We start from the raw sequence: 14,428 nt of genomic DNA, 5'->3' as shown, positions 1-14,428 counted from the left end.
GGTTGCCAGCCTCTCAAGAGATCTAAAGTGTAGGTTTAAATGACCATGATAAAAAAGACACCCTGTTTTTTTGTTAATTATTGGGGACAACTTAGGGTTCTGGGACACTACACAACAGTAGTGGTTAGCACGCAGATGGAAGATGATGCGCAACAGGCGGTACATGCGACAATGGGATTCCTCACATGAGGCTGGCTGGCCATGAGTAACTGATAGCTTTCTCTTCACTTGCGAGTAGTAGTTGCTAGCTTGCTCTCAGTGTCTCATTGAGCTGGGTGCTTTGAGGCTTCACTCCCTCCAGGATCCTGAAAGATGCAGAGGAAAAGGGAAGGATAAAAAGCAAATAGGAATCAGGCAGTTGATGTCATGAAAGATCTAAATGGAACAAGGACGACTTCTGAGATCAAATCATTAGTAGGGCCTGTCCTTATGATGACAATGCACAGCCTAGGGCATTTATTATTGTAGTAGCAGCAGCAATTGAGCAGTCATGGTCGAAGTAACATGATCATGGCAATGGAACAGTGATAGGCTGAATGGCTGATAGAGACAGGCAACAAATTAATGCATTAAATTTCAATTCCTCCAATAGCTTCTTGATTCATAACAGCGACGTGACCAAGTAAAAGGGGGGTAAAATGGACTACAAAAATAACTCAAGAGAGAACCCCAAAAAAATGAAAAAGGAAACAATTATCATAGTTGAGTTTTGAGATCTAAAACATAAGGCAACGGATGATGGAATATTGGAGCATTGCCATTCCTTCGTCTGAGCAGATCAAAAGATGGCTAATCTAACCCTGCTGATTGGAATCAGTTCCTACTCTTCATCTAACAGTAAAATGGTAGGCATCAGTCGAGTCACAGCAAGGAAAAGAAGGATCCCCATCAGGCATCAGGTAGCTCACTCGACGAACTTCTCCTCAGCAACAATACATACATCAAGAAGAGCCTCATATGCCTCATTGTCAGCAAAGAAAAGAACAATTTGGAGATCCGCATAATCGAAGTTCCCCACGGCATTTGAAAATCATCTGCGGGAAGCTTCTGTGTCTGATTCTGATAGACTGATCAGGGTTCAGGAATACAATAGCAATGATAAGGTTTAATAGAACAAACTTGTTTTGTGAGTACAACAAACTTCTTCCTGTAGCAGTACTACAAGATGTTGACAAATGAAGGTGCATCATTCCTTGCTCCTGCCAGTGATCGATACAAGTACAGTTTATCAACAGTCTCCATCTCCCCTTCATCATCAAGATGATCCTTCATCACTTCAACCACCAAGTCAGGCATTTGCTGAGCTACATCTCTACAACCCCTCATGGTTAGCCTGCATGAATTCATCCATAAGAACCTCATGTTGTAAAAATAGCTCAGGCCAGAGAGCAATCCCTTATCACTAAAAGGACTATCTCTGACCTCAAGCTTTTGCAACCTAGTGCATCCTTCAAACACAGATTGGAGAGACATGTCACTATTTCCAGCGAAGGCAACAGACAGTGTCTTTATTAGTTTCCCATATTTTCCAATGTATGCAAACGCCTTATCAGTGAGCAGACCAGAGACTGAAAGTCTAGTGAGCTTCTTGCAGTTCATCACAATTGCCCCAAAACCATCATCCATGGGCTCCCCAGTGATCCGATCGGGGCGGTGTCGCCCCATAATACAAAGACGGAATGTTACCAGGTCAGAACAGTTCTTGGACATAGCAATTACTGCTGCATTTGTCATGCGCTGGCAAAAGTAGAGAATTGATTCAAGCTTCCGGCACCCTTCCGAGATTGCCTGAAGACCAACATCTGAAACCGATCCCTCAGAATCCTCAGTGGCATCGAAAGGAAAAACTCGCAGCTCACGAAGATCTGAGCATGTCTCAGCCACAGCCCGAAGGCCTTCATCACCCACTGTATCTAGAACCTAGAATAAGAAATTCGAACAAAAACATCTAAGTTGACGTACATACATCAATATTTATTCTCATTCACAAAAGATAAATCTATATTTATGCATTGGGAATGAGAAGGCTGACAAGATAATTACCCAGAAAGTGCGAAGACGGACGCAGTTGCGAATAATCGGTGTGACCTCCTCAGCAGTTAGGTTTGCAAAGCTAAAATTAAGGGAAGTGAGATTAGCGCAGACTGGGTGGATTGCTGGGAGGTATTCTGGATTGACATCCCGGAAACCTGACAAACAAATCAGAGACCTAGATGCCGCAAAAGATGTAGCAAGCTCAGTAACAGACAGAGCACCACCAGGGCCTGGCTCAGAACGGAATGCACCAGTACCAAGGTGTGTGAGCTGGGGAGCCCTTGCCATTACACGGCGCAATTGCTCTACTGTCACATGGTGATTCATTCGCAACCGACGCATAGCTGGTGAGCGTGCAACAAGCGCCTCCAGGGCCTCAAAGTTGAATGGGACACTAACACAATCAAACACAAGTGACTCCAGCGACGTGTTGGACTCCGGGAACTTGGAGATCCAATCCACTAGCTCATCCTCCTCCTCGTCAATATAGTCTTCAATCAGATCCAGCACACGGAGATGCCTAAAAATGAATTGTGCAAAACCATGAGATACCGCATTTCAGTGACATAAACCTATTTTAATTGAGGAAAAGCAGAAGAGACACCCATTTTTAATGTGAAATGTCTCACTCTATCCCACTTTGGGATGGTCATGCTTATTTACTAGAACTGCTCCACACCCAGACCAAACAAGAAAAGGAAAAACTTTGCAGCTAGTAACTCGGAGACTTGCCACTCCAAGATTCGATTGTGACACTAACAAGTGTCGGACACTTAGTGATTAGATCGTCAAGAACAATAAAGATCTAATTTCGACAGGAGACGTGTAGCGATGAGAAACCAACACGGCCATAAAAGCTCTCCCAAAATCAGATTCTGATGCATGGCAGAATCGGACCAATAAAACTAAAAAGCGTAAAGACTGCGTGCACATTAAATAAAAAGCAGAATTGCACGATGCAGCTAAGCATTGATCAAATGCACCAATGATAGTATGATATCCTTGGCTAGCTGCGGCACTTAGATTCAGCCGGGATGCATCATCCAAAACAGACGAGAGCTTTATACAGAAGCGTACCGGCACCGCTCGGCGATGGCGGCGAGGCCTAGCGTGCTGAACCCATCGCAGCACACCAGCGACAGCTCCTTGAACAGCGGGAATGACTTGGCGATGAGCGCGAGGTCGTCGTTGGAGACGGTCATGCGCTTGAGGCAGATGCGCTCGAGGCGCGGGTAGGCGGGGCCGAGCGCGGCGACCCAGGGGGAGACGTAGGCGCCCCAGCCGTAGGGCACGAGGCTGAAGTCCGCGAACCGCGGCTTCCCCTTGAGCACCACGGCGCGCACCCCTCCGAACCGCTCCACGGCGCGGCGCGGCGACACCGCGTAGCAGTTGCCGATGAACAGCTCCCGCCGCGTCTGCGCCTCGGCGCGGTACCACGACCGGCACACCAGCGACGCCGCGTTCCGGTCCCGCGCCGCCGTCAGGAACTCCAGCACGCTCTCCAGCACGTTCTCCAGCACCTGGTCCGGCGGCGCCCACCTCCCTCCCCCTCCGCCTCCTCCGCCGCCGCCGCCGTTCCCTCCCCTCAGATCCGGCATCCACCTGTCCCCGCCTCCCCCTCCCCCGTCCCCGTCCCCGCTCCCTCCTGACCCATCCTCCGACATCTCCGACGGCGGCGAGTCCGACCCCTCCCCCGCATCGCGCATCCCGGAGGATGAGGAGGAGGAGGAGGTGGAGGCTAGGGTTAGGGATTGGGGGATCGGCGAGGAGGAGGAGCAGGAGGGGGAAGTGCTCATGTGACACTGCGGAAAAAGGATTAAATAATGATTAGATCTGAGCAGCGAGCTGGACTGGGACTGAGCGAACAAAAAAGCCTTTTTATTCTCTCTCTCTCTCTCACTCCCTCCCAATTTTTTTTTCTCCTTTTCTTCGCTTCAGTTTTGGGCTTGTTGGGAGCAAGAATGGATGGATGGTGCCCGGAGGAAGAAAGAAAAGGAACAGGACGAATGCACATTGGCCATCACAATTCACACTACTGTGATGGGAGAAAATGACATGGAGTAGCAGCAGCAGTAGTTCATGTAGTATCATAGCATAGCAATATCATAGCAATGGCTTGTTTCTTTCTTCTCTCGGCATGGAGCCATCAAGATTTGCATCTGTTTCGGCAGGTTTGGTAAAACTGGGAGTGATTAAAGTTGTGGATGTTAATGTGTGGTGCTAGTAGTAGTAATTAGTTTAGGCTGCAGTTTTATCAAAGTGTAACGACTTGCCTCATGTAGAGTGCCTACAATTTTAGATGTTGTGTTTTATGCGAGGGAGGTAAGCTTAAACACAGGAATATTGTGTGCAGTAACTAAATCTTGGAATATCAGGTGCATGGCTATAAGCAAATTTTGGGGATGAAATAACCATGCCAATTTCAAGGGGAATACTAGAATAGTAATAATGCTTTTAACTATCGGTGTACTTTTCTTAAAATAATACTGATGCTTAGCGCACGAATGACCTCCTAGAGGTGAAAGAATTTTGTGGGAATTGACCCATGTAAAAATTCATGAGTTCCAAAGAAACATATTTTATTTAAATACTATATGAAATTCAGAAGCAAATAATTTACATACTACTAGATTCTAAAGAAGATAGCCCAGGTTAAGGGATTAAATACCTTAAACATCAGCTTAGCAGTTTATTTAAGGCAATTAATCCTACTAATCTTTAAGCCTAAACCTAGAGAGCTCGTATCCATCCAATAGGTCCAGATCAGCCTACTTAAGTAGGGACCCTCTTTGATACGTGAGTCTCCTCTTTTTCACTTGCTTAGGCTGTGTTTAGTTTTTTTTTAAAGTTTTTAAGTATATGGACACACATTTAAAGTATTAAACGTATATTAATAACAAAACAAATTACAAATTACGCCTGTAAACTACGAGATAAATTTATTAAGCCTAAATAATTCGTCGTTAGCAAATGTTTACTATAGCATCACATTATCAAATCATTGTGTAATTAGGCTCAAAAGACTCGTGTCGCAATTTACATGCAAACTGTACAATTTTTTTTTCCTACAGTTTAATATCCTATACATGTGTCCAAACATTTGATGTGGCATTCTTAGCTAAATTATTTTTATCTAAACAAGGCCTTACTCCGTATTCTCTCTAACTACAGTGCCAACCTTTACCGCCTGGACCCTGGAGGCCTAGAGCTTGTGATTGTAACCTAGGGCTGTGTTTAGTTCACACTAAAATTAGAAATTTGGTTGAAATTGGAACGATATAACAGAAAAGTTGAAAGTTTGTGTGTGTAGAAAAGTTTTGCTGTGATGAAAAAGTTAGAAGTTTGAAAAAAAAACTTAGAAACTAAACACGGTGCTACTTAACGAACCAAGTGTCTGTCCTCGCATTGAACTCTACATCTTTGATCTGCATAATGCAGTAATGTCCTCGCATCGGACCTTGTCATGGCAATCCGCATCGCAAAATATCACTACGTCTGCAGTATGCTCTTGCAACTTTACAAGCCTATTCCGCGCACACACAATTGTTCCTCGTTGCCTCAAACCATGTGTGTTTGATTTCTCAAGCAAGTCCTTTGTTATAATCCGTCATATATATTTTTTGCGAGGGTTATAATCCATCATTGTAACCTTGAACATTGCTTTATGCGATATATCATACTTCCTCAGTTTCACAATGTAAGACTTTCTAACATTACTCACATTATTTAGATGTTAATGAATCTAAACATATGTATCATGGTGGTGTTTGAATTTTCTGAGGATGAAGATAAAGATTAAGTGTTTCACGTAAAACGAGGTAGTAATAACGTGTGACTAATTGGGTTTTAAATATTATAAACTTGAAAAATAGATTAATTTGATATTTTAGAACAACTTTTATATAGAAAGTTTTCGCACGATACACACCGTTTAGCAGTTTGAAAAGTGTGCCAAGAGTATCCAAATTTTCATCCACTTCTTACATTAGAAACGAACGGGGTTATGTGTTTAAATTCATTAACATATAGATGTATATGGGCAATGTTAGAAAGTCTTTTATTATGAAACGGAGGGAGCAATGACTCCTCACGACTACTATGAACGATGTTATCTGGAGGGTGCCAACAGTTGCCAAGCCTCCTCAATAGGAGTTGCGACGATCAATTCGTCGGAACTTAGTACCCCTCTCATGCAACGAGTACCTTATCATTAAGGTGGTACTTATACTCAACGAGCATCAATGGTAGTGTTTCGACACGGTAGCGACGTAGATTTGACATCAAAATCAAATACGGTGATTATCTCCCTCCAAGGATAAAACCACCTTTCATGGAGCCAGAGAAGAAGCTAAGGGTCTATTTAGTTCGCGAACGAAAATTTTTAACGTGTCACACTAAATATATGGACACACATTTTAAATATTAAATATAGACTAATAATAAAACAAATTACAGATTCCATTTAGAAACTGCGAGACGAATTTATTAAGCCTGATTAATCCATCATTAGCAAATGTTTAATGTAGCACCACATTGTCAAATCATGACGCAATTAGGTTTAAAAGTTTTGTCTCGCAATTTACACGGAATCTATATAATTAGTTTTTTTTTCATATTTAATAATTCATGCATGAGTCCAAATATTCGATTTAATAAGGTGAATTTTTTTAAAAAAAAACTAAACAGGCCTAAGCTGCAACTTCGCAATGTCTCATAATTGTTTTATCTCAGTCTCATTTTACCGAATAATTCCTTGCTCCCAACACAAGAAATACAGTACTAAGTATCCACATAGGCTAATTAGAGTAGAGCCTACTGCTTGCAAAGTTTGAAGGCTGGTCCGGCTTTTCAACAGGGACGTGTCACACACCCGAGCAGTCAATTGCTTTCATTGCTTAACCGCCCACACTATTGCAGAGATTCACAAAGCATGGCCGCTCCTGCTGCCTCACCCCCACATGCAACGGCTCACTGTACAACCGCGCCGCCGAGGCACCGACCGACAGCCGGGCCCCGCGCCACGAACGCTTCGCTACGCAACAAGCCGAGCAAAGCCAAGCGCGGCGCGACGCGACCCAACTCGACTTCTCGTGCGCTCGCTTTCCTCTGCCTCCCCCCACCCCCCGACGTGTCCACCTGCCAACCAAAGTTTCCCCCGTTCGGCGAGGCGGTGAGTGCAAAGTTTCGGCGTCGTCGTCGTCGAAAGGGCTCGCGCGCACAACGGCTCCACACCAACAAGGGCAGTCAAACTTGCGTGGTAGCGTAGTCATCCCAGTCGGTGGTTTGTTGTCCTCATTAATCTTCCGGTTGATCTGTGCGGCGTGCAACTCGTTGTGTTTGTTCTTGAGGTCTTTCTGAGTGGAACATCTCTTGGTTCTTGTTGTTGATGGTGCAATATAGAAACGGTAATGCTGCACGATCCTGCTTCATTACCGCCGCAAATCCTGATTCATTTTCCTTCTTGTGTCCGTGGTACTTTCAACATGGGAGAGACACCAAATCCTGATTCATTTTCCTTCTTGTGTCCGTGGTACTTTCAACATAGGAGAGACAGTGATTCCTCAGGGAAAGACAGCCAAAGCCCAAAGGAAACGAAGACACACCGTGATTCATTTTCCTTCTTGTGTCCGTGGTACTTTCAACATAAGAGAGACAGTGAGTAAGAGCAGGTACAATAGCAGATTATTAACCAGCTATAAACATATTTTAATGATATAAAGATGAAAGAGAAAAGCAGAGGACTACAAATCTGTAGCCAGCTGCAGCACGGACTGCAAGAGACAGTGTGTATGACAGATGGGACCATGTATTAATAGTATAGTAAGCAACTATTGTATGAATTGGCTATTAGATTGGCTACAGATGAATTGGAGCTAGTAGAGCAAGGATAATAGTAGAGCTCACTTCCTACTATTAGCCCATCTTAAAGCCAACATATATAATGGATTAGCTATAAGGTTGGCTACAACTTTCTTTTTCTCTCTCTATCTCTCACATATGCATTTAATGTATTTACCTAGGAGCTTGTGTTAAGCTAGCTCTTGCATGAAAGCCAATATGCTTGATTTTTTGTTATCTCGCTCCTCCACATAAGCTTATAGTAGGCTTATAACTAATTATTATACTTACTCGTAGTAGGCTATACTATTAAACTTGCTCTAAAATTCAATCCTCTCAATTCCTCGGCGATCGCGCCAAAAACGCGACAGCCAAAGCCCAAAGGAAACGAAGATACTAGGACCAGCCGTATTTTACCTCGGAACTCATGAAAACTCGTCGGCACCCGGACGCAGTCGCCTATTTGCTCACGAGGCCTCAACTTCAGAGGGTTTCGTGGTTTCGTCTGTACCGCACGGTGTATGGTATCCGAAGTGCTCGGTCGCATATATTCTGCACGAACATTCAGATTTCCCAGTTAGTAGGAAGCATGAATAGAAAAACGTTAGACGGAAGGATGCAGGAATGGGGCAAAACAGAGGAACATAAGACACATAAAGATCAGTTCAAAACACAGGAAAGAAATATTGGATTAGAAATCAGGTCCATTTGTACATTTGCTTCGTATGGAAAAAGCTTTCCATGAGATCTGAGCTCATTTTTATTTGCCTCTCAGATCAAACATTAGGAAGCAATCCATTGTTCCAAACAATGGATATGCAAAATACATTCAATCCAATCCAAACGAGGCCTTATCCCAGGCCTAGATTACAGGTCACGTCCTAGTCCCTCCATAAGTTTTCAGCCAAGTTCCATTCTTTTTTTCTTTTGTGCAAATCTGTCTCTGGTTAGTCTCTCCTAACAAAATTCAAACGAGATGCCCCTTCAGAAGAAAAAAAAAATCTAAATCGAGATAACCTTAGTAAGAGACAAAACATACTAGATGATATGAGTATATGACTTGTCTTTTCGGTTCCAGTTTAAAAACTGTTAATCATCTCCTGTTTGAGTGCAGTATAGTGAAGCAGCTCTATAGTGATCTTTCTGGTATTGTAAATGTGGTAGTAGGCTAGTAGCAGAAAACATTTATTTCTTTGCAAGCTAATGATGGATTAGTGATTCTAGGAAATGGATGAAGAACAATGGCATGAAGAGGAGCAGTTTAAGTCTGAGCTGAAATGTCGAGCCACTAAATTTTCCTGGCACTCACAAACAAGCAAGTTGCAAAGTCTACCCATTGTCCTCCCTAGAGAGGTTGTAATTGGGAATATAAGTTGTTGAACGGTGCATTACTGGAATGTAAAACGTGAAAAATTCCTTGGCAAAGAATGATGTTGCTTCTTTTCATGTGAAACTGGAGTAGGGGTTTCCTCCCCTGGTTCCAAAAGGAGATAATCCCTTATATACCACTGAAAATTAGTCTGATCCCTTATGTACCATTGAAAATTGACTCTTCCCTTATATACCATTGGTCTAAATTTGCGCACCCTCTCATGCCACTCCCATCAGTTGACTATGTGTTGACCGTTAAATCTAAAGTAAAAAAGACGTATTTGCCCTTCTGGGTATAGGACATGCTTAACAACTCAGAAGGGCAAATATTTCTTTTTTATTTTAGACTTAACGGTCAACACACGGTCAATTGACGGTAGTGGCATGAGAGGGTGCGCAAATTTGAACTAATGGCATATAGGGGAAGAGCCAATTTTCAGTGGCATATAAGGGATCAAACCAATTTTCAATGGCATATAAGGAATTCTCTCTTCAAAAAAAGAGAGGGCCGGTTCTGTTTGTCACCTATAGGTACCAGCCAGTAAATGCTTGGTTTGAAACTTCACGTTATGAAATAAAGTGAACCTATTGAGTTTGAAATGTGTCATCCACAGCAAAGTGTGATGCATGACAAATTTCTTTGGCCAGTCCTTTGGTATGTTTTCCAATTTACAATCTCTATAACCATGCATGGGTTTTACTAGTTTAGAATCTTCTACTGCAGGGACTAGACACAACTAGCAACAATTTTTTATATGCTGCGGTGTGCAAACTAAATACACTAAAATTCGGTGGTGGATAACTGTGGATACCAGTCAAATTACCAAACTTAGTATCACCTTTCTGTCAGGAGCATACTGCGGCTTACTAGTATTTTTACCATACTACTACACAACCAGAAATGCAGATGTGCTGTGTCTGCATAAAATAATTACACACATTCCTCTTTTATCTCCAATGAACTTGATGGGTATGGCTATAAATGAATCAAATGATTCTACCTGTGACAAGCTGTCAGTCACATGTCCCCCGAGAAGTTGAGCTCACGAATTGTAGGAAACATGTACATGGAGCCAAGATAGGTGTGTGAAATTGCATGCTTGACGCAAAGAAATTGAGTGTTACGCTTTTCTATTCCGGCTCGAAGCATATGCATAGCTTCTATGTTATGTTTTAGCATGAAGAAAAAAAGGATTCAGCATGAACAAGATCCCGTGCAGCCAATGTTTCTCTTGCTGGTTAGCAGGTGGATGAGCTAATCGGGCATGGTGCATAAGCCTGGTGTACTTTCTACATTCTGGGGTGGGAGTTACCTTGTGATATTAAAGCGCTCACAGGCTCACAGCACTAGTTTTCTTTAGGCAAAACATGCAGTTCAGGAAGTTTTTCCACTGATCTGTGTGTGGACATCCATCAACCAGCCTGTAAAAGTAAACTGTGTTTTAGCATAAAGATAGCTTTTGATTAGCATAAATCAAACTAGAAAGCAAAGGACTGAAAGTGAATGCCCTTGTATTGTACTCCCTCCGTTTCACAATGTAAGACTTTCTAGTACTGCCTATATTCATATAGATGTTAACGAATTTAGACACGCATATATGTCTAGATTCATTACCATCTATATGAATGTGGGCAATATTAGAAAGTCTTACATTGTGAAACTGAGGGAGTAAGTAAAGAACTTTTTATAATGTTTAGGTAATGTTCTGCCATGATCTAACTAAATATGAATATCATACTCTATAAAGCGCATATATCACAAATAAGTGAAATTTGCAGTATGAAACATCATAGACACTAGCTAGCAAACCTTCTGACCTCATTATTAAAACTAGTTACTGACTTACTGCTTTAGAATTCTCCTGGTCAACTTTTTACTTATATCCTGGCTCGGATTCAAGTTCCCATTACACTCCTGCTTACAGCCTAGATAGGGATAACATACCTGAATTAGTTACTCAAACCCAGTAGAAACTGTCCATCCTGATTTTTTTTTTCTAAGAAAGAAACTTCTCCCATTTCAGTAATGAAATGATAGTAGTTCTACAAGCATTCCAGGTTCCTCCATCCTGATATTTAATAAGCTTATGTATATAGACGTTCCAAACATAATATGGAAAACATACAGCCCTTAGCATATGATGTTTATTAGTATCACCGCTCTGGTATTCTTACTTTTTCAGGAATCAAGATTTATTATGATCATTCAGTGAGCTTGTAATAATATTGCTAATCAACACTCTTTCTGTGATATCTATAACAAATAAATGGCATCACATGTGTTTTATCAGAGACCAATAATGAGTGGGAAACAAAAAGGAAAATCACTACATTGGATCAGCTGCATACTTATCATTAAACAGGTTAGGTCATAAATGAAATGTACATTAAGCTGATGGCATCTCTGACAGGCAGTGAACTGATGTTTGGGGTGGTTGGATATCCTTTTTGTTACGAATTCACTTTGAGGTTGCTTCCCATAATGATTGAAAAGCTATGTATTAGTTTGATTTCCACGGCTATCAGAGACAATTTTTCATGGTGAAACTGGGATCATATCCTTCCTGCAGAACTAAGGAAATCATAAGGTCTACATGTGAGGGTTGCCACTTGCCAAACAAATGCTACCAGGAAATGCAGGTAAGATAAGAACAATTGATTGAAATATTTTTGTTTGCTTCGCCAATTTAGCCATTATTATGCTGATTGCACGAAACAAACACACTGCAAAGTGTTGGAGCTACCAAAAATGTAACTAATTGTGCTTTTCTATGTTGAAGGTACATAAGAGTGATGTTGTGTTGCTATTAGCTACATGCAAGTTTCTATTCAAGTATGCAACCAGCAGTCAAAGCATTTCACAGATGCAACTTACTCCTAGACAAATTGGTAAAATAACACTGAACCTATATAGGACCCAGGAAATATTTTAATACATTTGCAAGTGACAACCAATTGCTGCAATAATAAACCAGTAATTAGCTAACCTCATATAAACTCCTGATCATCTGCACTAACAAGAAATCTCGAAATATTCATTTCCTTCTCAGACCTATGCTCTTCTTCTTCTGTGTGATTGCAAAACGCCTAGACATTGCAACATTGTAAAATCTCCTCATATGCTCTGACAACCGATGTATCGCGCCAAGGTTGCCTACAGCTGATAGCCGCAACATGATAGCATCAAACTTCTTGTACGAAAGTTTCATGCCACGGTTTATTACCTCATCTAGAAGAGCGGTCGCATCTTCCGTTCTTCCAGAATCAAACAGTCCATCAATCATTGTTTCGTAGGTATCAACAGCACGATGGCATCCTCTCTTGTCCATCTCGATCCAAATATTGATTGCCCTATCTGGCTCTCTCATCTCAAAGAACATCACCATCAGCATATTATATGTATGAACACTAGGCTCACAATGCGCCTCTATCATCCTTTCACAGAGTTCAAGCGCGTCATCAGCCTTTTGAAGACCACAAAGCACCTTCAGAAAGCAATTGTAAGTGACAATGTCAGGGGGAAAGCCAGCCTTTGCCATCTCATCTAAAACACAATAAGCAGCATCCAGTTTATCCACCAACAACATGCCTTCAATCAAGTCTTTATATGTCGACACATCAGGCATACAGCCGCACTTTCTCATTTCTGAAATCAGTTCAAAGCACTCCTCCATCTGACCAGCCTTTGCTAGCGCCGCAATCATAATCGAGTATGTCTTAGCCGTGGGCGATGAAATTGTAGACCCCTCTGTTCTCATGAACTCAAACAAATCCCTTGCCTCTGAGACCAAACCAGCACTGCAAAATGAGTCAATGGCAGCATTGTAAGTGAAGTTCTCAGGGGTGTGCTTCATCTGAATCATTTCCTCGAGCACCTTCATGGCCCTCTTGGGGTCCCTTGCCCGGCACCACCCGAAGAACAGGATACTGTATGTCTCGGCATTCCCCAGCAGCTTCCTCTTCACGCGGCTGAACACCGCCTCCGCCTCCCGGACCATCCCGCACTTGCAGAAGGCGTCCAGCAGCACGTTCAGAGCGTCGGTCTCCGGCGGCGTGCGCATCCGCACCCGCCGCTTCTTAGCCAGCTTCCTGAGATGCGTGAGGTGCTTCTCCGTGTATGCGCGCAGGATACCCAGCAAGTCGTCGACCGGCACGGACCTTGTGCGGCGGCGCTTCATGTGGTCGAGCACGTCGCAGAGGACGCCGAACTGGCGGGCCTTGTACCGCGTGCCGGAGAGGATGTCGATGACGTCGTTGTACGTCGCGGCCTCGTGCTCGTAGCCGTCCTGGTGAGACGCCCAGACGAAGAACCGGAAGGCCAGCTTCTCGTCGTAACGGAGGCGATGCAGCACGTCGGCGACGAGCGGGGTGGTCAGCTCGGCGCCCAGCGCGTCAAGGGCCGCCTCCGTGCCCTCGCTGGAACCCGCCGCGGTCTCAATCACGGCGTCGTAGATCCTATCCGAGAGCGCCGCGAACCGCTCGTCCTGGAGGTTTGTGGGGAGGACGACGTGCGTGGTGGAGCAGAGCCGTCGAGCCTGGAGGATCGGGAGATGCAGCTGCCGCGGCGGTGGCGGCACCGAAGTGGGGTTTAGCCGTGGGGAGGAGCGGTTAGCGGAGTGCGCGGCCGCGAGCGAGGAAAGGGGTGCGACCGCGAGAAGGCGGCGGAGGTGGCGGAGCCGGAGGGCGAGGTGGCGGCTGTTCATGTGGCCGTGGAGCGTCAGAACGGCGGCGGTGGGGGGACTCGCGTTGCGGCGGAGGTGCGCCTGAGAAATCGCGTGGCCAACGGACCGATGACTGGGCCGTCCGAATGGCCCATCAAAATTGGATAGCTGATCCAATCGGAGGTCTGGCCTGTTCAGATCCCGTTCAGTTCAGCACTTCAGCTACTTCTATAATAACGTTATAACACACTAACTCCTAAATCTTAACATGCAAATATATCGCATCATCATCTACTAACAAGCTGACACATTATCATCCACTGACAATCATTACATTTAAACATTATACAAACATACTATACTATCTATAATTTGAAATTTATAAAATTTTAGAGCTTTTAAAATGAAAGCACGTTAAATCATCATCTTTCATAATTCACATAATATTTCAATATATGTTTTCATTATTTTTTATAATATCCTATGTATCTATATAGTTCATCCTTACTTGGTTAATGTTATTT

The 14,428-nt window shown here is 43.4% G+C and overlaps 2 protein-coding genes across 11 annotated transcripts; both read right to left on the bottom strand.

Moving 5' to 3' along the window:
* Positions 1–561: 561 nt before the first annotated feature.
* LOC127763089 (transport inhibitor response 1-like protein) lies at positions 562–4,071 on the bottom strand. The gene is made up of 3 exons (XM_052287680.1): positions 3,112–4,071; positions 2,044–2,554; positions 562–1,920 (listed from the first exon to the last, which is right to left on the bottom strand). The coding sequence occupies exons 1-3, from the start codon at positions 3,828–3,830 to the stop codon at positions 1,159–1,161; spliced, it is 1,992 nt and encodes a 663-aa protein (XP_052143640.1). The 5' UTR covers positions 3,831–4,071; the 3' UTR covers positions 562–1,158.
* A 2,569-nt stretch (positions 4,072–6,640) lies between these two features.
* Positions 6,641–14,081, bottom strand: LOC127763603 (pentatricopeptide repeat-containing protein At1g73400, mitochondrial-like). Of its 10 annotated transcripts, none has more exons than XM_052288361.1 (5): positions 12,231–14,081; positions 11,630–11,815; positions 10,557–11,169; positions 8,290–8,424; positions 6,643–7,669 (listed from the first exon to the last, which is right to left on the bottom strand). In XM_052288361.1, exon 1 carries the CDS (start codon positions 13,944–13,946, stop codon positions 12,279–12,281), a length of 1,668 nt encoding a protein of 555 aa, XP_052144321.1. In that variant the 5' UTR covers positions 13,947–14,081; the 3' UTR covers positions 6,643–7,669; positions 8,290–8,424; positions 10,557–11,169; positions 11,630–11,815; positions 12,231–12,278. The 10 variants fall into 10 exon arrangements, with proteins under 10 accessions (XP_052144323.1, XP_052144324.1, XP_052144315.1 ...); XM_052288362.1 differs by having other exon boundaries at positions 11,630–11,807; XM_052288356.1 differs by having other exon boundaries at positions 6,644–7,669; positions 10,557–10,665; positions 11,091–11,169; positions 11,630–14,081.
* Positions 14,082–14,428: the final 347 nt, after the last annotated feature.

Source organism: Oryza glaberrima, chromosome 2 (genome assembly GCF_000147395.1).
Source record: "Oryza glaberrima chromosome 2, OglaRS2, whole genome shotgun sequence".
NCBI lineage: Eukaryota > Viridiplantae > Streptophyta > Magnoliopsida > Poales > Poaceae > Oryza > Oryza glaberrima.
The sequence above is the reverse complement of the archived record's forward strand: the minus strand, read 5'-3'. Positions and strand labels throughout refer to the sequence as shown.

What these genes read in the sequence shown, in the direction of transcription:
- LOC127763089 (XM_052287680.1), bottom strand. Translation starts at nt 3,830, where the DNA reads ATGAGCACTTCCCCCTCCTGCTCCTCCTCCTCGCCGATCCCCCAATCC. An exon ending in GCCATCGCCGAGCGGTGCCG is followed by an intron (nt 2,555 to 3,111) that starts GTACGCTTCTGT and finishes ATTCATTTTTAG; the next exon opens with GCATCTCCGTGTGCTGGATC. An exon ending in TCCGTCTTCGCACTTTCTGG is followed by an intron (nt 1,921 to 2,043) that starts GTAATTATCTTG and finishes TTCTTATTCTAG; the next exon opens with GTTCTAGATACAGTGGGTGA.
- LOC127763603 (XM_052288363.1), bottom strand. Translation starts at nt 13,946, where the DNA reads ATGAACAGCCGCCACCTCGCCCTCCGGCTCCGCCACCTCCGCCGCCTT.